Here is a 25,934-nt window from a genome sequence, read left to right as displayed (position 1 = left end):
AAAACTTCACTATTCCATTTCAGTAACTTGCTTTTGAGATGTTTTAGTTTATTTACAAGGCAAAACATCTTTGATCCCTGAAAATTTACCTCAGACCACCACCTGGAGACGAGATCATAGAAATCCGGATTTTGCATCCACATTTTTTCAAACTTAAAGGGGCAACACCTCGGTGTAGCCTCTCCCTCTATGTTGAGGATGACAGGATAATGGTCAGATCCTGAAGATGGGAGTAACGAAGCTAAGAGGTTAACCGCTAGATCGCTCAAGTTCCCTCTAAAAAGGAATCTATCTAATCTCTCAGCGATTTGTGTAAAGCCTGATCTTCTATTGTACCAGGTATACACACCATTACTAGTTTCTATATCTATCAGATTGTTATGAGCAACCCACTCTCTAAAGTCTTTTAAGGACTGCGGTTCCCTTCGAATACCACCCTTTTTTTTTGATAAATTTAGGATAGCATTGAAGTCCCCTCCTAGAATAACAGGGGAAGAGGTATCTAGCCCCATCATAAACGAGATTTCCGACCAAACTCTGCGCTTTCCTGCATCCGGGGTCGGGCCATAAATGTTTATTAGGGTAAATGTGAGATTGTTGTGTTTGCTTATTACCTTTCCCAATAGCCAATTTCTATTTCTTGCTATAGGACAAAATAATATACTACGCGGATTCCAAATGATTCCAATACCACCAGAAGCTCCCCTGGCTTCCACAAATTCACAGCTAAGAAGACCTAATTTCCTTTTAAAAGCCTCAGCTTCTACCTGGGCTAATTTAGTTTCTTGTATGAGAACGATGTCATGTTTCCATTTTATAATGTTGTGTCTAATTAGACGCTGTTTGTTAGGGGCATTCATGCCCCTAACATTCCATGAAGAGATTTTCATTGGGCTGTGGGAAGGCCCTTCCCCTTCCCAGCATCAAAGAAGGCTGTTAATTTGCCTTGGTCTTTTGCATTTCCATCCTGCAATCTTAATTCGCTCAAAGATTTTCTGCCTCTACTTTTAGCTTCTCTAGCACAGTCAGGAAAGTTTTTCCCGTCATATATGTTTTTTATCCCTAAGGTTTGCTGGGGAACTATCACTCCCTCTCCATCATCCTCTCCTAGCTGGGACTGAGCTACTGTGTAGTCATTGACAGGAAGAGGTATGATATCTCCTACCCTATTCTCATTATTTTCTTCCTCATCCATAGAAGCCAAGAGCTCCTGAATTAGAAACCTCTTCTCAGCTTCCTCTTCCGGAGAAAGATTTTCAATTACATTATTATTGAATACCTCTAGAGCTGCAGCCATTCTAGAAGACATTTCTTCTTAATCTGCCTCATTATCTTGTCCCAAGTTTTCGACTGACTTTGTTTCAGATGGAAATTTCAACGAATCCACCGAATCGGAGATTCTTTTTGACATCTCCACTAAGGCTTCTTCTTTTATAGAATTTGCCTCATCTATTATTTTATCCAGATCACTAAAATTACTGGAATTATTGTGTTTATTTTCATCTGTGTTAGCCACTGGAGGGCAATTGGCATGTACAGGGGATGAATTTGATGTGATTTTTTCATACTGATCTGAAAGAGGGTTTTCCTTTTGATCGATACTTTTAACCAGTACTGGGCATGTTTTCAGCCATATATCAGTTTCATTTATAACCCCATCATAGAAGGTGGGATGAATGCTCCATTCCCCCCTGTTTGATACTAGCATGGTGGGTTCTAAGTCCGGGGAATTAATGTCAGATTCTACTAAGATTTTGATGTTCTTGTTTAAAACCTCTCTTTCTAATCCTTCACAGCCCAAAAAAGACCCAAAATGTTCCCCTATGTATTCTAAGATTTTAAAATCCAAATATTCGACTGGTAATGTGCCCAGATTAATCCATCTTGGACATTTATTTAAATTCTCTGAGTGTGGGTCAAAATTCGGCATCCATTCACATCGAAAAAAACCATAGCCTTTATACTATTTTACCTTACCATGGAGAATGTCATTCCTTGTATTTTGATTATCACACAGAATTGCAAGAAAATTATTTTCCAAGATAGTGATACTTACCTGTCTCGGATATAGGGCCATCCACCAATCGATAATCTTTTTTGAATCTTCTCCAAATCCTGTCCATTTTGCAAAAACCCCACACTTGCTATATAAATTGAATTGGGGTTCCATCAAATTAGCCGGGATATTACATATTCGCCTCTGCCTTATTTTAGGTTTTGGCTCAAAAATTCTAACTTTCCCGAGCGGCACCAGATTAGCCCCAGATGCCGGAGATTGATTTGTGGCTGTGTGTTTGAGCCTATCGAAGTTTAAAATTAACAATATATATAAAATAATATTTTTCTCTTTTAAAATCTTTCGTCTTCTTCATATGCAATGTTATCCAAAATATTAATTGTAAAAAATCTTCTTATAAAAATCTGAACAAAATTACATCGAGACTTTTCTCTTCTTAGGGACAACCATTATTTTTTAATCATAACTCAAAATTCAAATTTCTAACCGTTATCTAAAAATATCGAGAAATGTGTACATTTTAAAACAAATTAAAAAACATGAAAAAAAACATAAAAACAGCTGTACATACGTTTACGTATCTCACCTATCGGCGCTTGACGTTACAGCAAGGAGAAGCAGATTGGAAGGAAAAGCCTGATGCATGGCAACAGTACAAGAAATTAAATCGCAGAGGCATTAAAAATGTGTCTACAATTTGCAAACACAATTTAATATTCAACATAAAGAAAATGAATTTGATTAGGTGAAAATCCTCAAAAACTAGGGCAGGTCAAATTTAAAGGAGCGCTAGAGTCAGTAATGGCATGAAAATCCGGAGCAGGGGCTTAGAATGGCCAATTACAGGATTTCTTTGCTCGTGAAAAGTTCTGCTTCTGCCGATGAATTTATAGTTGTACGCCAAAGTCGGCCATTGGCAATACCTTTGGATGATGAAACGCCTCAACATTGCTTTGCTGATTCAGATTTATGGGATATCCCTTCTTCTTCTTTATCTCCCAAACATGATCTCACTGCTTCAGATGTTGAACTAGTGGAAACAGAAAATGCTATCGCCGTCCAAAATGCTCTGGAGAATTTGGGCCTGCGTGGTTTCGATGTCTCGTCTTCTGCTCAATTGGTATAGGGAAACAGTTTTACTATTTTATATAAAATCAAACACTGGGGTTGAGCTAAATTTATGAACGAACTCAAGGGTCAAAACCTAAAATTCTGTAGCACTCATTGAATAAGGGTACTGAGTATTTGGTAAAGTGGCGTACATATCGTGCTAAAGACACTGTTAGATCAGTCTTTATTTTATTCAATTTATTTTAAAAATCTTTATTGTTTGATGGTTCTACCATGTTTCTCACATCCACATACAATACTATAGAGATGAAACTAAATTTTAGCTCAGCTTGAGAAGACGATCTGAGACAACTTGATCTGATACAATACTATAGAAATGAAACTAAATTTTAGCTCAGCTTGAGAAGACGATCCGAGACAACTTGAACTGTAAAACAGAAACAACAGAAAATCTATTACCACCAGACAATAGATCAGTGGATTTTTTTCTTTCCCTACCCGTGACTGCAAGAATTAGGCAAGTCTTGGGATACGGCAGACTTCCCCTCCAAGTTTACTTTTCTCTTCTTGGTCTTTATAAGGTCTGATTTTCGGAGCGCATCAGACCCTCCCAGGACAAGGATGATAAAGTGAATATACTAGAAACTCCCAGATTATTCTCCTTATGAATGACCTGAAGGCCATCCAAATAGAGTGGGAGATCCTTACAGTAGGCTGCCAATTCTTCCTTCTGGTCATACATAATCTGAATTTCTTTTCTCATGGAATATATATCCCCTTTGCTCTGCGTTTCGCACCCAGCCTCCACGTACAAGACGCTTCTTGGAGTGCACTAGACCCTCCCAGGACATGGGTGACAAAGTGAAGATGCTATAAACACCCAGATTATTCTCGTCATGAATGACCCGAAGAATATCCAAAGAGAGCGGAAAATCCTTACAGTAAGTTGCGAATTCTTCCTTCTGGTCATACTTAGTCTGAAATCTGAATTTCCTTTCTCACGAAAAAAATATCCCCAGCGAGTTTCATCCCAGGCTCCAAGTACAGACGCTTCTTGGAGTGCACGAGACCCTCTTAGGACAAGGGTGACAAAGTGAAGATGCTAGAAACAACCAGATTATTCTAATCATGAATGACCGGAGGTTATCTAAAGAGAGCGGAAGATCCTTACAGGAGCTGTCAATTCTTCCTTCTGGTCATGCATAGTCTGAATTTCCGTTCTCACGGAAAAAATATCTCCTACACTCTGAGTTTCACCCCAGGGTTCCAAGTACAAACGCTTCTTGGAGTGCAGTAGACCCTCCCTGGACGAGGATGACAAAGTGAAGACGCTAGAAACACACAGATCATTCTCCTTATGAATGACCTGAAGGTTATCCAAAGAGCGGGAGAACCTTACAGTAAGCTGCCAATCCTTCCTTCTAGTCATACATTTCTGAATTTCTTTTCTCATGGAAAAAATATCCTCTGCGCTCTGAGTTTCACGCCAGGCTCCAAGTACATGCACTTCTCGGAGTGCACCAGACCCTCCTAGGACAAGGATGACAAAGTAAAGATGCAAGAAAGACCTAGATTACTCTCCTTATAAATGACCTGAAGGCTATCCAAACAGAGCGGGAGATCCTTACAGTAAACTGCCAATTCTTCCTTCTGGTCATGCATAGTCTGAATGCTTTTTCCTCATGGAAAAAATATCCCCTGCTACATTCCCTGCCGGCCATTCTTTTCTATCACAAGTTCATCCTCATCTGATTTTCCACAGGGAACATCCTCATATGAAGGTAGTAGCTTCTGGAAAATCCATTCCTGGACAATAGAGTGCACCACTCTCCCCTTAAGCCTGTCTTTAAAGTCTGCTGCCATGGAAGCCGAAGACATAGAGATGCCTGTGTTATTTAAACCATCCTACCACGGAATTTGCTTGATTAATTTGAGAGAAACCAGATCAGAGAGGAAAGATATATTCTTCAAACATCTATTAGATAGAACATCACCATAAAAGGAATCTCTTTTGTTCCCTCATGCTGCGAACTTCATTTTTCCTTATCTTCTCACCTTTGCTCAAACCTGGACTAGAGACATCAGAGGGCGATTCTCAAGGACAGCTGAATTTTGCCCACAAACTAACCGTCGGGACAAAACACTTTGCACATGCTGTATCAGACAGGAGAGTGGATGCAAATAAATACCATTTAATCTGTGACTAAACCTCTGCCACGCATCCCCTCAAAATATACTTCACCGGGATTAGAACCAAGGAATACCAAATCTCCACATGTGTGGGCATTAAGGAATCCTCTATGGAACCTGAGCCCTTGGGCATGATAGTTAAAGAGAAAAGCTTCCATTAACATGCTTGGAATCATTTAGGAGGGGAATCCTCCAAAACCTTCCCATGGAGATTGTCTTTCACTTTCTAAAACGGAGAAAGACATCTGGGCCCATCTTTACAGTTGCTAGAAAATGTACACACCTATTTGCCTCCCTGAGACAATGAACATAAAAAAGCCTCCCCCAATTTTTTGCGAAGATTGCAAGATTGCAAGCCTAAGATATTTCATTATTCAATTTCCAACTAGCAGTAGAACCCTTGATAAGACTTGAAATGATAAACTGGGAGTCTCCTTCTATGATTAGATGGGTGCATCTCAACGACAGAGTCAGCTTTGCACCTTCCAACAAAGTCTCCAATTCTGCCTCATTATGTAATGTCCCCTAGTTAGCTGTACCTTTAAAGTTAGCCCCGATTTACCCAAGTCTAATTTAAGTTTAGGGGAGTACCTCTGTTTACTGTTTTCCTGCATAAAAACCAGAGAATATAAATGTAATGATACTTATAAAACTGAAACACACACTAAAAAGTATGTCGAATGACGTATGTCTTAATGCATTAATTACCATTAGTATGAGATTTATTACATAAATTCAGATTGTTATATCTGTCAGATACAGTCAGATTTGTTAGATAAAATCAGATTTATATGCTAGGTACTTTTCTTGGCTATCCAATTCCTCATTACACTAGGGTAGGCTAGTTGGATAGGGTGTCCAAGGAATCCTCCCTCCTAGGCCCAAGAGCAGATACCATATCCCCCTTGGCTCCATATGGCAGGTTTTAAGCATCCATCATGGAGTGGCATACCCAGCGAGGTATCCTATCGCCTCCCCCCCTCATCACAACCACCCCCTCTCTTAAGCCCAAGAGCAGATGCTTCATCCCTCTTGGCTCCATGTGGCAGGGGTTAGGCATCCACTATGGAGTGGCGTACCTAAGAGAGGGTCCCTCGTATGCAATGAACCAATTATGATATTCCCACTGAAATCATATTTGTTATTCAGCTCAACTAATTATGATAATCAATTGTATTTGACATAGTTATTATACTTCCATTATATCATATTGCTTAGTGTCTTATATCAGATTGTTAACAGTTCTTTCTATTAGTATTACTTTAAATCAGAATTATTCATTAAGTGTCATTGATGCATCTTATATTATTAGCATTTTACAGTATTATAGCAATTTATTACAAACTGCATTTGATTGCCTTATTCCTTCTGGATTCATTAACAGATGTATATCTATATTTATTATGTTTAACAAACAGTACTGTTATGTATAATCATTTCAATATTGTTTGAATAATTATATATTATTTGCTTCTCAACTTAATATCATATAAATGCCACCCATTTGATTAAGATTACACACAGCAGTTATATATAATTACATACCAATATGATTTTAATATATATAAATTGCTGACTGGTTATATTCTAATATTAAATCAAAAGTCAGACTTATACATACCTGTCACTGTTGACTTTCCCTTATCCCTGTTGGCAACCCTGGAGATTCCTTTCTTTTATTTCCTTTCCAGCAGACCCCTGATTTTCCGTTTTTCCTCCTTTTCTGATTTGCACAGGGAGGAGGGGTATTTAACCTCTCCAACCATCGTGGTGGAAAGTCACGATACTTCTCTTGGTAGCCAGTATGAAGGGACACCACTTTTACCTAGCGGGGCCCTCCACAATCTGACGTGGGTAATACTTAGTATTCCCACCAATTCACCAAGGGTTATCGGGTCTTAGGAAATAGAATTAGTAAGTTGCTTTCTATTGCTTATAATGTATTTTTGAACATTGCTAATCAATATAAAGTGTAAATTAATAATATGATATAATAATTTCATTATGATTTTACATATGTTATGGTAAAAATATATCAATTATATTTTCTACAAATGTGGGGACATGACACATTATGTTGGTTCCGAGAAAGTAAGAACAACCATTGATAAACTACCCAGCTGCATCCCTTAAAATGAAGCCATCTCTAGCTAGGCCAGATTGCCCTTGTAACCACCATCAAAATTCATCTTCACAGACCCTTGTGGGAGCCATGTTCCAAGAAACCAAAGTCTCGTCTCTTTTTCTTCCATTGCCTCTTTAAGGGTGTGGGGCCTAATTTTTGTTACAAGAGCTAATTGGTAAAATTTAGGCAGAATTTAGTGTTATGAAAACATTGTTTTTTTTAAAGAGGGGTAAACACTTTTGACGTGGAGCTATGAACTGGTGTAGTCACAAACATGGGACCTCGTACACAACATAACAATTAACAATTACACCCCAATGGGGCTTCAACCTTGGTGGCAAGAATGACAACACCACATTTAAACCATCACACTATATCAATACCGGATGATACAAACCATTGTTATTCATGTTATGGAAAATCTATTTACTAGTAGCAATTGCACCCTAATGCTCAATGGGCATGCCTATAGTTGCACTAAGAATATGCTCAATTACAAGCTAAAATATTATGGATTCCTTGATATTCAAAGCAAATCAGTTTCATGGCATCTATACATCAACTTTGATTCAAAATAGATAGAGATAAATTTGTTAATCCTCTAACAAGAAGCAAAGAAGAACCACTTTCCTGCTCGACAATATGGATCAAATTCATATTTCATTAGACTTGTTTAATAAGCTTCAGGTAATTATTTTAAGCGAACGATAAACTCTATAACAATTTAACAAGTCAAAGAGTAAGATTCAGCTATGGATCAGCAAAGCCAATGTTAAAAAGTCAGCATATGACACAACGCATAAATTTTTTAGTTTAGTGAAAGGTTAAGTTAGTTTATCAAATTGAGCCAGTTTTCAGCTGATTTGAGTCAAAGTATCCAGAATTAAGAAGAATCAAGTTCTCCCATTCCTTTGACAAGTAATTAAACTGAGTCAATGAGGTTGATTGTGCAAGCAAAGGTCCCAAGAAATCTGTTTTGCTCCCCATTGATTAATATTTCCATACGCAGTTGTCCACAGATCCTCTTTCCCAATGTAGTCGTGGAAGTCATTCATGAAGCTTATTCCAAGAATCCAACTCCTCAATCCCAAAATAACCCCAATTATATCCCTGCTATTATCATTATATCACCATGAGTCGACTAAAATAACAAGTGCCAGTTACCTTTTGGGCTGCTCTAGCTCCCTGTCATCAAAGCTCTCACAATCACCTGCAAAGATTTTATTCTGCTATGACAACAGGGTTTTTGAAGCCAAACTTCTTTCCAATAGTATGAGGAATTTCCTATGTGGAGAAAATCCTGGAAACCACCTCATGGAAATAATTGTACGCTTCTACATGTAACTTTATTGTGCACCTCTTAAATGGTGACAGTTTTTAGTGTGGAAGATAGAAGAAAGGAATCAAAGGATCATTGGCTGTTGCCCAAATTGACATTTCTTGTTTCATGTACCACCTTTTAATGGTAATTTATTCTCCTCCTCCCTACGCTTTTGTGCATTTGAAAATATCTAGTGTGGTTGTGGAGAACAAAGAGGTGAGTTGCAACTTATAATTGTTTGGGACTTGTTGACTTGTTTTTTATGACTACGTCGAACATAGAATAAAGTTACCAACAGTCACCTTACTCTCTCTTGAACAAAGTATGATTGCATGCTAAGATTGCAAGAAATTCAAACAATTGACTCCAAGGTTCCTTTATGCTACAGACGTGACTCAGTTGGTTGATGTGATTGCTGGTAATCCAAGGTGCCTTACTGTTGAAATGGTTAGCTAGTTCGGATCATATTTTAATGTTGCCTTGTGGCAATTAAAATATTATCTTATTGTAATAAGGTTAAGCGATTTATGTCTAAATAGGGCTGGGCCCAAATGTAACGTGTAGTTAAGCGATTTATGTCTAAATAGGGCTGGGCCCAAATGTAACGTGTGGTTAAGCAATTCATGTCTAATAGGGCTGGGTCCAAAAGGAAACGTGTCACAACTTCCAAGTTATGTAGGCCCCAAATTGGGCGCCAAAGGTGCAAATTAAAATATGTAAAATAAAGGGAATTTGGTTAAAGCCGACTTGGAAAACTTGAACATGAATCTTGTATATAAACAAGATTCATTCTACACAACAAACACATCTTTATCAAGTGCCGTTAGCCTTATGCAAATTTAGTCAGTGAACTGAGTAGGTAGTGAGCAATCCATATCTTCATGCTGTTGCAAATTTATCTGATCTTTGAGCGAATCCATTGAACAACTTGCTGGGCAAGGTGGTGCTCTATACTTTAGTGATCTCCTTCTTCAAGTGGTGTCGATATTCTGCTCTCTCTGAAGACATACTATAGTTGCATATACTAGGTTCAGTCTGCCCTAGATTGGCACTCAATCAGATAAGTAATCTGATTCATGTAATCTGCTTATGAGTAAAGGAACTGATTTGAATCTTTGATGCTGGGTTTTTCCTCCAAGAGGGAGGTTTTCGCAGGGTACTTGTGTCTTGTGTTGTGTGCTTTAATTATTATTTCTGCTTATTCTCAGTCTGTTTATAATTTGAGTAACTAGATTAACATCTGATTGCCTAAAATCAACATGGTATCAGAGCCAAGTTGGAATTAGGGGTAATCAGATTGATTGTAGTTGTTCCTCCTCTTTCATTTGCTCTTATTACTTCATTCGAAATGTTGAACTATCTCAGGGTTGAAGATAGACTGGATGGTGCATCCAACTTCACATCATGGAGATTCCGAATCATGCTTGCATTAAATGGAAGTGATCTTGCAGACTTTGTGGAGAGATCTTCCATTGAACCTGAGGCAGAAGAGGAAAAGACTTCATGGAGGAAGAAAGATTTTCAAGCTTAGAGAATGCTGGTTGACTCCGTGAAGGATCATATTGTACCTATCATCTCCAAGTGGAAGACTGCCAACGAAATGTTCAAGACATTGGAAGAGATGTACAAAATCAACAACACCAGCTGTGCCCTAGCTTTGAAGTAGCAACTTCATCACATCAAGATGATGAAAGGTGAATCCGTCATAGCATACTTCATGAGGATTTTTGATTTGAGAGATCAACTCTCATCCATTGGAAAGGTTGTTGATGACAATGACTTGACCATGCTTGCCCTCAATGGTCTTCCGACATCTTGGAAGTCTTACATTCAGGGAATTAGTGCAAGACCAGATCTTCCCAAGTTCGACCGTTTGAGAGCAGATTGCATACAAGAAGAGTCATGATTGATAGCAAGAGGAATTGAGCGTGATCATTATGATGTAGACAATCAAGTCCTTGCTTCACATATGGTTAAAGGCAAAGGAAGGAAGTGGGATAGAGACAGAGATTTAGATCTTGCCCCTAAGTAAAAAAGAAGGACTTATCTCACATCCAGTGCTTTAAGTGTGACAAGTATGGTCATTTTGCTCGGGATTGCAAATTCAGGTCCACTCCTCTTGCTTCCTCTGCAGAAGTTGGCATAGGGACATCTCAGGAGGAGCAAAGGTCAAATGAAGACTTCCTTTTCTAAAAGGAGGAAAACATCTTTAGCTTCAGAGGGAGCTTGTCAAGCTCAGAGGGAGCCAGTTTCTTTAAGCTTCAGAGGAAGCCTCATCTTTTGTGTAATAGCTTTCGTTCCACCCTCTGCGAGTAGGTATGGTGGATCCACCCTTTGCGAGTAGGCATGGTGGTGATGCATTCTTCTCTGGGAGAAGTTTGAGGTGAAAGCCCTCGTTCCACTCTTTGCGAGTAGGCATGGTGGACCCACCCTTTACGAGTAGGTATGGTGGGCATCATTGAAGAAATTCCACCCTCTGCGAGTAGGCATGGTGGTCCCACCCTCTGCGAGTAGGTATGGTGGGTATCATGGAAGAAATTCCACCCTCTGCGAGTAGGCATGGTGGTCCCACCCATAGTTGAACTACTCGTGACTCGGCTCGACTCGCCAAGCCCCTGGGAAAAAAACTCGGCGAAAACTCGGGAAAAACTCGGAAAAACTCGGCGAAAAACTTGGCAACTTAAAAACACGCTTAAACTTAGTAAAAAACGCATTTTTTTCGCAATTTTTAATGAGAAGATGCATCCAAAGAGTCAATAAATGATAACACAAAAGAAACAAGCTGATTCTAGATATATTTAAATGCAAAGTGTCTACAAAATCGCATCCTCATGAGGAATGCTGATGGCTGGAAGCCTGAAGCAAAATAGTAAATTACTAAATAGTTTTTGTAAAACCAAAAGTAAATACATCATCACAAATTACAATTACAACTTCCTCTTCCCAGCTCTAGCAAAAACATGGGGAGAGGTAGAACTAGAGGGTCTAGACTGTCTAGTCGTATAAGTCTGCTGTGGGACTGGGCGTGACTGTGCCTCCTCGCTCGGTATGGTTGATTGAGACTCATCCTCCATCCTGGATGAAGCTATGTCTCCACCGGCCTTTGGCACTGGCAATGAATCCTCATCCTCATCCTCCTCAATGTCATCCAGCCTGAAACCAAATCCACCCCCCTCCTCCATAGCCTGCCTCTCCAAATCAGTGATGTCAGTGTCGGAAAACAATGGAGGCTGCTCCTGTGATGTCCAATCACTGTAAGGATCTATATCATCCAAGTCAATTGGACCACCTTCTAGTTCCTCTACCTTCTTTACGCGCAATCGAAGATTATATTGCACGTAGACAAGGTCATTGAGCCGTTTCTGCGCTAACTTGCTCCTCTTCTTCGTGTGGATTGCTTCAAACAAGCTCCAATTGCGCTCACAATTGGATGAACTGCAAGGCTGACATAAGACTCTGAGGGCAAATTTTTTGAGATGTGGGGTGTTTCCACCCCAATTTTGCCACCAAGCATCTGCAAAATAAATAAAATGGAAAAGTTAGAAAGCAAAGAGAAAAGAGAAAACATAATTTATCAATCATTTTAGTCTTTAGATCCCAAAATCCAAATGGCAAATGTTATACCTGGGGTTTGAGTGGTTCTTCCTCTCCTAGCCAGCTCTGAAGAGAATAGCTTACCCCTTCCTCCCTCATAATTTTGGAGCTCACTCACAATGAGGTCTCTCTCCTCAACATCAGGTACCATCCTCTCAATGCATGTACTGAGGCCCTCCATGACTTCTCCATTCGAATCTGAGTAAGAACCCCCGAACCTAAAACGAGGGTTGAGGAAGTACCCTGCTGCATGAATGGGTTGGTGGAGCTGATTGTTCCACCTCCTATCAACAATTTCCCAAATGGGATCAAATTTGAGCCTATCCCCCTTGTAGTAATTTTTGATAGACTCTTTGGCTCTATCCATGGCCTCATAAAGATATCCCATTGGGGTTTTATCCCCATCCACCAAGCGAAGAACTCGAACCAAGGGCTCTGACACCTACAATTGAAAAATACAAATTACAAAAAGATCAAAATTTAAATAATGAAGTTACAAATTAGTAATGAGAGACTTGAATCAAGAATAACTAAAATTTAAAAATTAAAGTTTTGAAGTAACAACCTTCACTCTCTGCAGCCCTTTGTGCAAATTGGTTGTCGAAGACTATGCATGCGACAGCCTCTCCTTCAGGCTTCTTTGAATAAGGTGAGTTAAGCCATTCTCCACTCACAAACATTTGTTTCAAAGAAGTCAATGCAGCAAGAATGCTTTGCAACGTCAAGAAAATCGTTGCAAACCTTGTGACACCAGCTCTCACCAAATCTTTCCCTTGCGTGTGTTGTCTCATCAAATTTAGGACCCAAGGGTGATTGTAGATATATTTGGTGATCCTCCTTGCATCTTCCACAACTGGAGTCACCCACTCAAGTTTTCCTATGTCCTCCAAAAGAAGGTCAAGGACATGTGCTGCACAAGGTGTCCAAAAAAGAGTGGGGTGCCTCTCTTGGAGGATTCTTCCTGCAAAAGAAGAATTTATTCTTAAGAAATATGCAACCAAGTAAAACAAAGCCCACAACAAATGAGAATATTGCTAATGCCTAAAGGTGATAATTCAAAAGGATTCTACCTGCTGACACATATGCTGCTGCATTATCTGTGATGATTTGCACCACATTCTCTACCCCCACCTCCATGATGACACGCTCCAACATTCCAGCCAATGTTTCTGCATTTTTCACCTTGTTGGAGGCATCGACAGATTTCAAGAACACTACATTGTCCTTGCAAGTGACCAAAAAATTGATGATGGTGCGGTTCTTGCCATCTGTCCACCCATCAGAAAGAATGGTGCAGCCATAATTTGCCCAATCAATTTTTTGATCCTCCATCACTTCTCTTGCCCTAGCAACTGCATTTGTGAGCAACCTGTAAGTGCAAAGTGAAATTAGGTATTAGTACACAATTTTGATTTAATAAACAAGAAATCTAAAAAATAATTAAAAATGAAATCAAGTGGACTATGTAGTAATTTACTAACCTCCCACTCAAATTCCTGCGAGAAGGGGCCTTGTACCCCTTTCCTGAAACTGTCATAGCAGTCACCAAATTCAACCAATAAGCATTCTCCGCCACATTGAATGCAATGTTGTTGAAGTACCAAAAATCAGCAACTGCAATGTCAGTTTTCTCATGTACCTCCTTATTCCATCCACTAGCCTCTAATGATGGTTGTCCTCCAGGTGTGTTTCTGGGCACAAAATAATCACCTATCGAACCTGATCGTTGTGATGGAAGTGGAACAGGGCCCCGGCCAGGTACTCTACTAGAGGAAGCAGAAGCAATGGGCGAGCTGATGGTCGGTTTGCGGATACGTGGGCCTCGCCGAGAGCCCACTATGCCCTCAAGTGCTTCTTCTTCCTCTTCAAGGTCAATAGAAACACCTTGAGATTCAGCTATGGCTGATCTCATGGCTAGTTTTGCCCTCTCCCTTTGCAGTTTCTTCTCTTCCCCAGCTGCAAGTAAGGCATTCATTTGTCTTTTTATTTCTTCATTGGTCCCAGGGCATGCTCTAGCATCATGCCTATCTATTCCTGCAAGGTGGTATTTGAGGCGGTTGATGCCTCCATGAAGTATTCTCTCACACTTTATGCATATAATTGACCCAGGATCGGGTCCCTCGTAGGCATACCTCCATGCCCCATCTCTAGCACCTCTAGGACGGGTGCCTATAAATCCAGATGGGCATGGATCTAGTGGCCATTGCTCCCTTGCCATGATTAATGCTTACTTAACCTACACATACAAAGTGCAAAAAAAAATTAACATTTTAGTTAAACAATTTAGCACTAAGCAAACTATCTACATTAGTTTAAATAAATTTAGACATCATTCGAAGTTTTTTAAAAAAAAAAGTAGGGTTTGAATTTTTTTTTGAAAACTAGATTCTTCAAAAAAATTGTGAAAATTCAACAAGAATTGTGTTAAATCTTGTGTAAATAACTTAGAAATGATTTAGACTACCTAGGAATCATTTGTAATCAATCTAAATGCAACAAAAAATAAACAAATTGTTTTAAAAAAGCATAGAAAAAAAAATTAAAAAACTTACTTGGAATCTGATTTTCCCTTCAAATCCCCTTCAAATCCACTTGGAATCACTCAATAACCACCCCAAATCACCTTCCAAGCCTTCCAAATGAGTTTCCCCCTTCTCAGCCCAAAACATAATTGGAAAACAAAAAACAAATGAGTTTTTAAGCCGTTTTCGGCTGTATAGAAAACACGGGCGAGTTTTTGGCAAAAACTCGCCAAAAACTCGGCGAGTTTTTGCCAAAAACTCGGCGAGTTTCCTGGCGAGTAGAAGTCATTACTACTCGCCAGGGCCAAAAACTCGACGAGTTTTTGTGACTCGCCGAGTATTCGGCGAGTTTGTCATCTATGGTCCCACCCTCTGCGAGTAGGTATGGTGGGTATCATGGAAGAAATTCCATGATGAGTTCATTCACCCTTTGGGAGTAGCTATGGTGAGCATATTATTTGTTTCATCCATGGGAGTAGCCATGGTGGTAGCCACTTTGAGACTTGATTATTCATAGAATCCTCTCTAGCTAAGAGGGAGTGTTGAAATGGTTAGCTAGTTCGGATCATATTTTAATGTTGCCCTGTGGCAATTAAAATATTATCTTATTGTAATAAGGTTAAGCGATTTATGTCTAAATAGGGCTGAGCCCAAATGTAACGTGTGGTTAAGCAATTCATGTCTAATAGGGTTGGGCCCAAAAGGAAACGTGTCACAACTTCCAAGCTATGTAGGCCCCAAATTGGGCACCAAAGGTGCAAATTAAAATATGTAAAATAAAGGGAATTTGGTTAAAGCCGACTTGGAAAACTTGAATATGAATCTTGTATATAAACAAGATTCATTCTACACAACAAACATATCTTTATCAAGTGCCGTTAGCCTTATGCAAATTCAGTCAACGAACTGAGTAGGTAGTGAGCGATCCATATCTTCATGCTGTTGCAAGTCTATCTGATCCTTGAGTGAATCCATTGAACAGCTTGCTGGGCAAGGTTGTGCTCTATACTTCAATGATCTCCTTCTTCAAGTGGTGTCGATATTCTGCTCTCTCTGAAGCCAATCAGTCTGCCCTAGATTGGCACTCAATCAGATAAGTAATCTGATTCATGTAATCTGCTTATGAGTAAAGGAACTGATCTGAATCTTTGATGCTGGATTTTTCCTCCAAGAGGGAGGTTTTCGCAGGGTACTTGTGTCTTGTGTTGTGTGCTTTTATTATTATTTCTACTTATTCTCAATTTGTTTCTAATTTAAGTAACTAGATTAACATTTGATTGCCTAAAATCAACACTTACGTTTGCATCATTCTTTCACTTCTTTGCTGTGGCGTGGAGCTCCATCATCGGATATGGCAATTATGCGATGTTGCTGCTTCAAATGAATTGAACTAGAATCAATTGAAATTAAAGGGGAAAGGGTTAAGAAGGTTCCAAATCTACTCCTAAGGGCAGTGATATCAACAGTTAATGCTTTGGTGGACAAATTCCAAATAAACCAAGCTTTGCTTCGCCAAGATTAACTACAAGTCCGCAAGAACCGGTGCAATCTTCTGAGGATGTTGAAGGATTTTCAAATCGAGAAAGTGCATTTGAATACCCAACATGACGCAATCCCAAACGACCATTCACAATCGAACTTAGCATAAATTTGGGGGTTCAGGGTAACTTTACACTGCAACTTACAATCAGCAAGATGCAAAAAGTTTGAACCATGGGAATTCATCAAACACCATTACATTCTCCATTGAAATCAAAACACTTTATCTAACAATTGAGAAAATAAAATTCTACTTGAAGTGAGGAAGGTGAAACCATGCAAGTTTTGCAAAATAACTTAAGTGGACACCATCAGAGAACAATGTTTTACTGTTATTATTTCAAAAAACTTATCGCAACAATTTCATACAAATCTCCCTCCTGTTACAAATGAGGGGGGTCACCCCTTTATATAGGATTCAAGCCTTGGCTACATGCAAAACCCTAATTAGGGTTTCTCCTTAAAAGATTCCCCACACATGATGCAACAAGGTGGGAATCAACAATAAATGCCCATTATGCCCATATACAATTAATTCCATCCCATTACAATTAATTACATTCCTGCCAAAAATGGTGTCCATTGTGCATTGAATGCACCACCATCCATCAAGCTCGCCCAATAAATCATAAATGCAATAAATATGCCTCCATGCAAAATCGCCCCATGATGCCATAAATGCACCATCATCTCATGAACATGATGGCTGCATGCAAAAAGAATCTGCCATAATGCCTTAAATGTGATGGCTACATGCAAAAGATGCTCAATTAATTCTTCATGCGTTGACCCGGCTGCCACTTGGCGAGAAACCCCTGGAGAGAAAAAACTTGAGAGAAAAATTTGATCCATGAAGAATTTTCTTGAAGTTTTTCAAACTTTCCTTGCTCTAGAGGATATCTTTAATGATTTTCCACCATCTCCTATTTTTTAGGAATTTTCCACAAATTAGGGTTTTAAGTCCGGGAGGGAGATAATTCTCCTACGAATCCAAATTTGTAAATTTTTTGAAATTTGGATGTGATTTGATGCCCGAGAATGGATTTTTTCAAATTTTTTCTCGAGGGAAATTTCTTGTTCTGTTCATCCCTGATTCCTTCCTTGCCTTCGAAATTTTATCTTCAATTCATTCTTGGGTGTGATTTCTTCCTTCCTTGGAATTCTGTCCTGAAGGAAGGAATTTCCAACACTTAGCCAAATTTTCACCTTTTCCAAGAATTCTGTCATGAAGGAATTTTTCCACTTTCCTGGAATTTTGTCCCGAAGGAAGGAATTTCCAACACAGCCAAATTTTCACCTTTTCCTGGAATTCTATCTTGAAGGAAGGAATTTCCAACGGTTAGTCAATTTTTCTACTTTCTGGAATTCTTCAACTTGGGTGCATTTCCTCCTCGAGGAAGGAATTTTTTGAATTCTTGAAGTTTCCTTCTCTAATCTTGAACTTTCATGCCTTGGACAAATTTCTTCAGTTTTCCGGCTTGGGCATGGAATTCATGGTGGAATTCATCACTTCCTTGATTCTCCTCGACTTAGTCATTTCAACATTCTTTCTTTGGCCAGAGTGCAATTCTCAATTGCGAAGGAATTCATGAGTTTTCCACAGGAACCCATCTTTAGCGCCCTTCATCTTTGCTAGGCGCAATCTTGCATTTGCTATGGAATTTCAACATTTTCTCCATTTCCAAGGCATCTTGAGTTTAGTGCCTTTCCTTGTCTCATGGTAGAATTTCTTCACAGGGGAGGAATTCATGATTTAGAAGATTTTCCTTCACTACCCCACTTTAGCACCCTCCCTGAGTGTTGGGCGGATTTTTGATGGTGAGGAGGAATTCACTATTTTTCCTTCCTTCCATGACACTTCAATTTTGGTGCCCTCTTGAGTGCTTGGGCGACATTTTTACTTGAGGAAGGAATTCATCAAATTTTTATGCTTTCCAAGGAGACTCCATTTTGGCGTCCTCACTTGGCTTTGGGCGGACTTTGATGTTTGTGGAGGAATTTGATGTTTTCTACCAATTCGGGACACACACACACAGATATATATATATATATATACACATGAAATATAACATTTAAGTATAAGAAAGGTTTTAGATCCCTAGGGATTATAATGCAAATTCTGGATTTTAGAAGATCTTTCAAATTTTTCAGACTCAGTCAAGTTTCAAGCCATTTCCGGATCAGGATGACATTAGTGGATTGATGTGAATTTCCAGACTTAGATGATTTTGCATGCTTTCCTCTTTCGGAATAGGAGTTCCATACTTAACCAATTTTTTTTATCCAACTTGTCTGCCTTCTAACTCTTTTGGATTTAGAAATGATCTTCAGGAACGTTCAGTCTTCAGCGTCTTCAGGGATGTTTAGTTTTTAGTGTTTTCTAGTGAAGAACCTGCCAAAAATAGATTTTCCCAAATAGTAAGTGTTTCAAAATGTTAGGGTTTGGACAAAATAGGTCAGGAAAGCACTAACTGAAAATAGAAACTTACTAAAAATAGAAATTACTAAAAATAGTAAGTTTTATTTTTGGCAAAATGACGACATTTTAGGACTCAGCAAAATCCCTAAAAAATAGAAACTTTCTAAAAATAGAAAGTTACTCCGTTTTGGCTCAAATTTTATTGGGAGGTTCCTTGAAGGGTCCTGATTCCAGTTATATGTTCAGTTTTTCCAAAACCCTAACAAAAACCCCTAAAATCTAGGACTAAAGGACAAAAACCCTAAAATTGATGGAACAAGCCCTAGACTTCACCAAATTCACTCAAACGAAAAGCAGACTTAAACAAATTGATCCCCCAAAACTTGCAAAGCAGAGAAACTGAAGAGACTGCTGCAAAAAGACCCAAGAACAAAGCCAAAAGACCGGAAAGGCCTAAAAAGTAGGGGGGTCCCTATTTGCAATGGGGCGATGTGTGAAAACGTCACAACAGGACTGATTTTATTTACCGGTTCTAACTAACTTGTCCACGTCAGGGATAAATCACCCAGCTTGGCTTTGTAAACTATTCCAAACTTCTAGAATTTAAATCTATTGTTCTATAACATTTCATTTGAATTGCCTTAAGAGTATAATTTTCTCCATCTTTACAACAAGTTAAAACTCTCATCTAGCCAACCAATTTGGCATAGTACACAGTTTTTATTATTAGTGTTATATTTTGAACGCTAAGTCCCGATTAAGTATTCATGCCCAGAAATGTATCAATTAATGGGGAGCAACAGATGTATGTATATCAAACAAACTGTGATTTTTCAATCTGCTACATTTGCCAATGTAAAATTAGAACCAATGGTAATCCAAACTAGAGCCATGCGTCCATCACTGAATGGAGTTGCCTTAGGTGTATAAAGAGTATAAGTGATGCATATGTTCAAGATATCATTCAGTTCCATTTTCATTGCATCATTACCACACTGCATAGTCATTTTTGAATCATGGCATATTTGGACTGCATTGACGTTATCTCTCTTTGAAGCATCCTATTCAAATTACAGAAGACGACTTGTACATGGATTCAAAACTCGGGTCTTACTACCAATGTGCCCTTATAACCTGTTTCCACGTTCAACCATGCATCTTCAATTCTTTTAAAACTTATGATGTTTTCCTATGATAACTACATGCTGCAATTTGTAGAGGATTTCATATGAGAGGTTGGTCTTCATGCCAAACATTTCATCTTCAACTTCTCAGTAAGAACTTGTTATACTCATGCTCATATCTCCTTTTAAATTCATAGTTTGCATTGAGTCTTTCTCAATCTCATCTATTTGACGGAAATGGGAGGAATCTTTTTTGCCAAAGCCAGCCCTGTTATTTGCTCGACAAACAAAAGTGACACTTCCAAATGACACAAGCACCACCGATGAGGGTCATTGTTTGTCCAACTACTTAAGCAGGTTATATCTGGGTGCATCCTCCACTAGCACCCCAACATTAGGCAACATTAATGGATCGTCACTATTCTACAAGACCCTTGATGACACACCTGCATATGATCTATGAAAGCAATGAAGTTGCTCAACATGAGGCTATGTATGCATATTATTTTATTTAATTTTTTTAACACAAGATAGCTTTGATGGTAGTCCTTTTAATTTAAATCATCAATACATATATTCGTTCAAGTGCTTTTGAGTAAGGGAACACCAATGGTGCAAAAATGATGTATGTTTTGTGCCAAAAGTTATCACGAGTAAAATTTTGAAAGAGTCGCGGTCATTGTGTGTTATAATTAAAATGAAAGATTGGAATCCACCTAACCTTCTAAATGTACTGTTAAATTGAAATTCTAGGGTCTCATATTACTATTTGGTAACTTGTGGTATGCTTTGTGTAGAAGATGTTACTAGTGAAGAATAGGGGAGAATGTGCTTGATCTGTAAACTGATTTAGATATTCCACAAAATAGGTTTTCAACAGTGGCATTGAAATTACAAGCACATTAACAATATATGACTCTGATATATGGGAAAATGCTTGAAATATTCAATTTAGCTTGTTAGAACATTAATTAGAACAAAAACACACAGGAAAAACTGAAACACAACATAGAAAAAGCATGTCAATGACAAAAACACAGAGATTACCTTGGAGAAACCCTGAAATGTGTGAAATGTTCAGCAAGAGTTTGTCAAGTACAGTTGAATAAATGTCATAAATTACTACAATGAAGCCCACACAACACTAAGCATGAGAGCCACATCCACAAAATGTTTGCAACACCATGGAAAACCTGTTCTCCAACTAATAGCTCCAAGTTTTCAACAAAAATGCAGCAAATCTCAAACGTGCCAGACCAAGAACATTGTTTTTTTCCTTGTTTTATAAGTTACATGTTTTTAATGGGTGGATTGCCACTGAACAGTTGCATGAAAGTGGAAGAGAAATTGTTTGAAGCTGCTTCCCTGCCCCCCACAAGACAAAATGATGAAACTACCGCTTCCCACAGACTGGTGGTTATGTATTCACTGGGGTGGTATCAAAATCACCTCTTGTGTGAACTACTGGTTGCATAAATAGTCAGGGCAATTTTAAACCACCCTCTGCTTCAACTGGCAGATTTGTCGCTAACCACATTATTTTTTGTTTCATCTGCTCTACTGTTTTTTGACTTCCCTGAGATTCCTTGGATCACCCCAATTCCATCTTCATCAATGAGGGCTCATTATTGGTTTCAAAAATTATCATGGTGATGAATTTCAACTCTTTGACAGCTCTTGACTGAAAGTGAAAACATATTTAATCAATTGATTAAATTGCCTAAGCTGCAGATCCAAATCCCATTCCTTCCATTCGAGAGTAAGCATCCAGCCATGTTCGAGAACTCACATTGATGTAAGCATCAGCACCTCCTATACTGGAGCCTGTTGATTTTGATCCATAAGTAGTAACTTGGTAAGAATAAGGGGTTGATGCAGAGTTTCTGAGTCCTGGCAACCAAGGAATTGATCAAGTTCAAGCAGATTGATGACCATTTAAGTTTACGTAGTGCCAGATATAGAGCAAGTTATATGAAGTATCCAGTTTGGTGGTTTTTGGAATTTGTTGTGTTTTCGCAGTTTTTTGATTTTTTTGTTTTTTTCAGATATATGGAAAAGAAAGTGCTGGAAATGTAAAGGAAAGCCTCTAAAAACAAACTAACAAACAATGCATCAAACCTAGAAATTTCTAAGTGGAATGAGGGATCAAAATATTGCATACCAGTTTCGACGCCTAAAGCTAGGTGGGGAATTTTTTAACAAATAAATAATATATCTGATTTTTGTCTTTGCTGCAGCAAATCAATAATGTCCTCAATTTCTGAAATACAATGCAATAATGGATCCAACTCCTAGGGTTTTTCTGCAGCAATAAACCCTCCAATCGCCCAGCCTGGAAAGTGACTTGTTGCTGATTGAAAAATGTTGATTTGCTGACCAGCAGGAACGGTCTGATCTGAAGCTGTAATTTCTTCCCAAAATGTCCCCTAGAATCCAATGCCCATCCCTAGGAAGAGCACGGCCTGCCAAGTTATGGTACGGCTGGGAAATGAAGATGGTACGGTCTGATTGTGTATCAATTCTATCTCCAACCTGCAATAAACTTGCTGCAATTTGCTGCTAGTAATCTTCTAATATTTGCCTATCAATTCTCTCTGACACAATCAATTGACCCTTCCCATAAATTCTGAAATGGAATTGTCCAATCAGCCATTGGGAGATCTTTCACTCCTGTAGGCATCAATAACTATGAAGGATTTCGTCTTCACAATCAGATGATCCAAACCCTTTCAGCTCCTGCGAAAACTCCAAATGAAATGCTCAAGAATGAATGATGAAAAGGACCCCCAAAATGTCTTTTATTCCTTCTTGTTGTGACGTTTTCACACATCACTCCATTGCAAATGGGGACCCCCCCACTTTTTTCTGCTTTCTAGGATAGTGGTAGAGTCTTTTTCTATTAACCTTTATGTTGAAGAAGCCGGTGAGTCAAAAGTTAATTGTCTCCTTAGGATGGAGTGAAGACAGCTAGTTATCATGGCTTTTGGAATGGATGACTCATCTTTTGCTTGCAGGGCTAGGAATGAAATGAATGACTAAGGCATTGACTGTGACTCCCTTTGTTCTTCCTTGGCATTGACTGCCTTCCTTTGCCCTTCTTGTGAGATGTGAAATGAGGTGATGTGAGATGAGAGGTCAAGTAAGGTCAATTTTAACAAGATTAGAAGGAAGTTTGATGATGAATCCCTTGGATCAAATTTCACTAATTATACAAAGTTTTCTTCATCATCCAAGAGGTCTGATCGCACTTCATTGAGAGGTGGGTTGCAAGGGCAAAATTTGGTTAAGTGTATGAAAATTTCCTTTGCTCTCTTGCTGGAGCAAACCCACTTCCATTGCTCCTTTACAGGAGCGGCTGGCTGCACTTCCATTGCTCCTTCAAAGGAGCGAACTTCCTTCCCTTACCATCTAGGAGGTCCAAGATGCCTTGAATTGCAATATGGAACCTTGGTCAAGCAATGAATTTGATCTTCAACCAGCAACCTGAAAATTTGGTTAAGTATATGAAAACTTCCATTGCATATGAAAATTTGGTTAAGATGCCTTAAGGAGATAATATTAATCTTATTTGAATAAATGAAGTCGACCTATAACTAAAAGGACGCATCTTTTCCTTCAAATGCCTATAAATATCAAGTTGAAATCAGTCATTTGAACACGAAAACAAAGGGAATTCCTTCTCCAAACAGCGAATTTGAGAGCAGAGCAGCGAGTTTAATCATAATGGCAGCAAATTCATCTTCAGCATGGCAGCTTGGGTAGAGCTAAGTGAACTTTCCATATGTTATCAGAGCTGTAGCAAACACAAATCAGACAAAAGCAGAGCTATAAGGAATAAAAGATGGATGGAATTTAGTACATGTTATGTGTGTCTGATACCTACTTGTTTGTTTTGTAGGTAGCAAAGGAGGAAATCAAATGTAATGTCCCCATTTTGCGAGCATCAGAGTTTGTAAGAATTAGCCTATCATTTGACCCTCGTAGGCTAATAATTATTGATAGAGGGCCTCGTGTGGCAGTTACTTGGTGATTAGAGACATTACTCTTCAGCTGGATTCAGGTTTTGGCCTTTGCACAGGTTTTTTGACTCAGATTGGCACACTTACTATTTATAGTAAGTTACTATTTTGGGAGAGTCAGGGTTCCTATTAATAGAAAGACACCTGAGCAGAGTTTATTGGCAGTGTCGACCTTGATTGGGCCTTTGCAGCTATTTCTAGACTCAGTTCCACATACTTACTATTTATAGTAAGTCACTATTCAGGGTTTCTATTTTTAGACAGGCATCCAATAACATGGAGAACAGGGAGAGTCGACTCCTGGCTCAGACGGCTTAGCAATCAGACAAGTACATCAAGAGATATTAAAGTTTAAGTGACTTAAGTGATTTATTTAATATTTTAATATTATTATAAAGTTCTAAAGTAACTTTATAATAATAAAGTCACTTTAATATAATAAAGTGCGTTAAGTGAATAATTTAATGTGGGAATAAATCTTTTATCCCACATTGGCCAGGAAGGTGTTTGAGCTCTCTTAAGGAAAGAATAAAAGGAAAGGCAAGAGTTCATTCTCGGCATCCAGTTGATGAATAGCATTTTGATTGATTTTTATTGTGGAGCCTAGGGCTTTTGCAATTTTCTTCTTTGATCATAGGAAACGAAAACTTCCTATTGATAGTAATTTTGAAGGTGTGAAATAACACCTGAATTATTGCAGTTGTGGGAAAGAATACTTCAGTTCTTTCATTTGTGCAAATTGGTGAATTTTTCTACAAGGGTTTGAAGTTTATTGTTGGAGAACATTTATAATTGGTTGTGAATTGTCCTTCTTTGGCACATGGAGTTATATCATTCTTGTTGGGAGAGATTATCAACAAATTATTCAGGGTTTTAAGAGCAGATTGCAAGTTTGTTCTTGCTGCTACAGTGCGCATGAACAGTGCGCGTGAACAGTGTGCATGAACAGTGCACGTGAACAGTGCGCATGAACAGTGCGCATGAACAGTGCCGCGCTACAGTATTTTGCTTGATTCCGATTGCAACTTTCATCTCCATCATTAAGCATCACTATTATCAGGTTCCTCTTGCAACTATTAGTAGCTAGTATTGAAATATTAGGCATATAATTTTGCTGTTGTAAGTGATAACTTAGAATCAGATTTGGCATTGATGTAGTCTTTTTGTAAGCCAATTAATCTTGGCAAATCCATAGCAGCATTGTACCTAGGAATGAATTCAATAAAGAAGATATATGTTGCATACCATTTGTTTGACGAAATGTCCTTTTAATAGCATATATGATCAGCATAATAGTTGCATGCCAGTTGTTTGTCGAAATGTCAGTTGGCTGTAGGTATGCATTCCATATCTAGTTTTCATGTATATGCATTAAAAATACCAAAAAGAACTGCACTCGCATACTAGTTCATTGTAAGAGGTATTGTCAACATCATTGGTGAACTTCCTAAATTTCTTGGCAACTTTCAAAGTGTATCAAACAATCTGAAATACAAAAATCAGAATAGAGAAAGACAACATACAAAGTGTTTGACAATATTCCTTGAGCCAAAATCAGTCAGTTTGGGCAAGGGATATTACATCAAAAGGGGCCAAATTGTAGGAAGATCAGAACAGTACTTCAGAGAGGAAATTTCCACATCAAGGTCAAGGTCTAGCATACAAGGAGGATTAGAATTCTACCGTATGGTCTATACTATAAAGTGTATCAACAATCTTCACAACTTCGAAGTTAAACATGGAAATAGATGTCTTCAAGAGGAAGAATTTCATTGATAAGCACAAGGGTATCAAGGAAGGTGACTTAATGAGAAGGATTTTGAGGTATTCAAGAACTCTCATTGCATTGTGATGACATGAAAAGGGTCAAGATCTTGAAGTGTAAAGGAGAGATCATACAATCATCTCAAGGCAAGATAAGCAAGCAAAGATAGAGGATTGGCTTGACGGTAACGATGCTTCCCATCACCATCACCACATTGAGCAAGCTTGA

General features: G+C 38.6%; 1 protein-coding gene across 2 annotated transcripts in view; it reads left to right on the top strand.

The window, feature by feature from the left end:
* The first annotated feature begins 2,620 nt into the window (after nt 1-2,620).
* Nucleotides 2,621-25,934, top strand: part of LOC131053990 (uncharacterized) — a 344,360-nt gene continuing 321,046 nt past the window's right edge. Inside the window, exon 1 of one of the 2 annotated variants that reach the window (XM_057988551.2) lies at nt 2,621-3,137. In XM_057988551.2, coding sequence (XP_057844534.2) covers nt 2,850-3,137 — 288 coding nt within the window. In that variant the 5' untranslated portion in view covers nt 2,621-2,849. The remainder of the gene's footprint in view (nt 3,138-25,934) is intronic. The other variant, XM_057988552.2, reaches the window with a different exon arrangement.

This window comes from Cryptomeria japonica, chromosome 2 (assembly GCF_030272615.1).
Source record: "Cryptomeria japonica chromosome 2, Sugi_1.0, whole genome shotgun sequence".
Taxonomy (NCBI): Eukaryota; Viridiplantae; Streptophyta; class Pinopsida; order Cupressales; family Cupressaceae; genus Cryptomeria; species Cryptomeria japonica.
This window is presented reverse-complemented; position numbering and strand designations above follow the sequence as displayed.